The sequence below is a fragment of the Pteropus alecto genome, unplaced genomic scaffold, assembly GCF_000325575.1.
Source record: "Pteropus alecto unplaced genomic scaffold, ASM32557v1 scaffold113, whole genome shotgun sequence".
Taxonomy (NCBI): Eukaryota; Metazoa; Chordata; class Mammalia; order Chiroptera; family Pteropodidae; genus Pteropus; species Pteropus alecto.
The window spans coordinates 896,127-896,789 of record NW_006433949.1 but is presented as its reverse complement, the minus strand read 5'-3'; the positions used below and the strand labels follow the sequence as shown (position 1 = coordinate 896,789).

General features: G+C 46.3%; 1 protein-coding gene across 1 annotated transcript in view; it reads left to right on the top strand.

Annotated features, from left to right (window-relative positions):
- Nucleotides 1–663, top strand: part of IQCD (IQ motif containing D) — an 18,146-nt gene that overhangs the window by 12,133 nt on the left and 5,350 nt on the right. Inside the window, 1 exon segment of the mRNA XM_025044535.1 lies at nt 1–25. This exon segment is cut by the window's left edge and continues 19 nt beyond it. Within this exon segment, the coding sequence (XP_024900303.1) occupies nt 1–25 (25 nt within the window).

Below are 663 nucleotides of genomic sequence, written 5' to 3'. Positions count from 1 at the left end.
AAGCATGAAGACCAGGGACGCGGAGGTACCGCTTTACAGTCAGTACGGGTCAAGTTGTGGGAGGAGTCACACAGAATCTTTTGGCAGTGGGTTTTTTCCCGCGACATAAAAAACTGTTTTCATTTATTCCACAGATAGGGTTTTAAGTACTTACTAGGTGCCAGGTCTTATAAATAAGTCAACATGGTCCCAGCCTCATGGAGTTCATGGTAGGGAAGGCAGGTCTTAAAGAGCTGATTTCTTTACAGTTTTGAGAAGTACAGCAAAGGGTAAATATAGGGTGCTCTAAGGGAGTGATACAGAAGAACTGAACCAAAAGGGTCCGGGATGTTGAAGACATGATGAGAGGTGTGAGCCAAACAAGTGAGGTAGGGAAGAACTTGCCAGGCCAGGGGTAGGCAAACTTTTTTTACAAAGGGCTGGATAGTAAATGCCCTTGGCTTTGTGGGCCAGGCAGTCTCAGCTGTAACTGCTGAGTGCAAATGCCATTACAGTGTGAAAGCAGCCGAAACAATTCATAAATGAATGGGCTATGTTCCAATAAAACTTTATTTGCAAGTACAGGCAGCTGGCTAGATTTGCAGACCCTCGTCCCAAGTGGAGGGAGGGTGTGTGCCTAGGTCCTCAAATGGGGATTGGCCTAGCCGCTTCAGAAATCCAAAG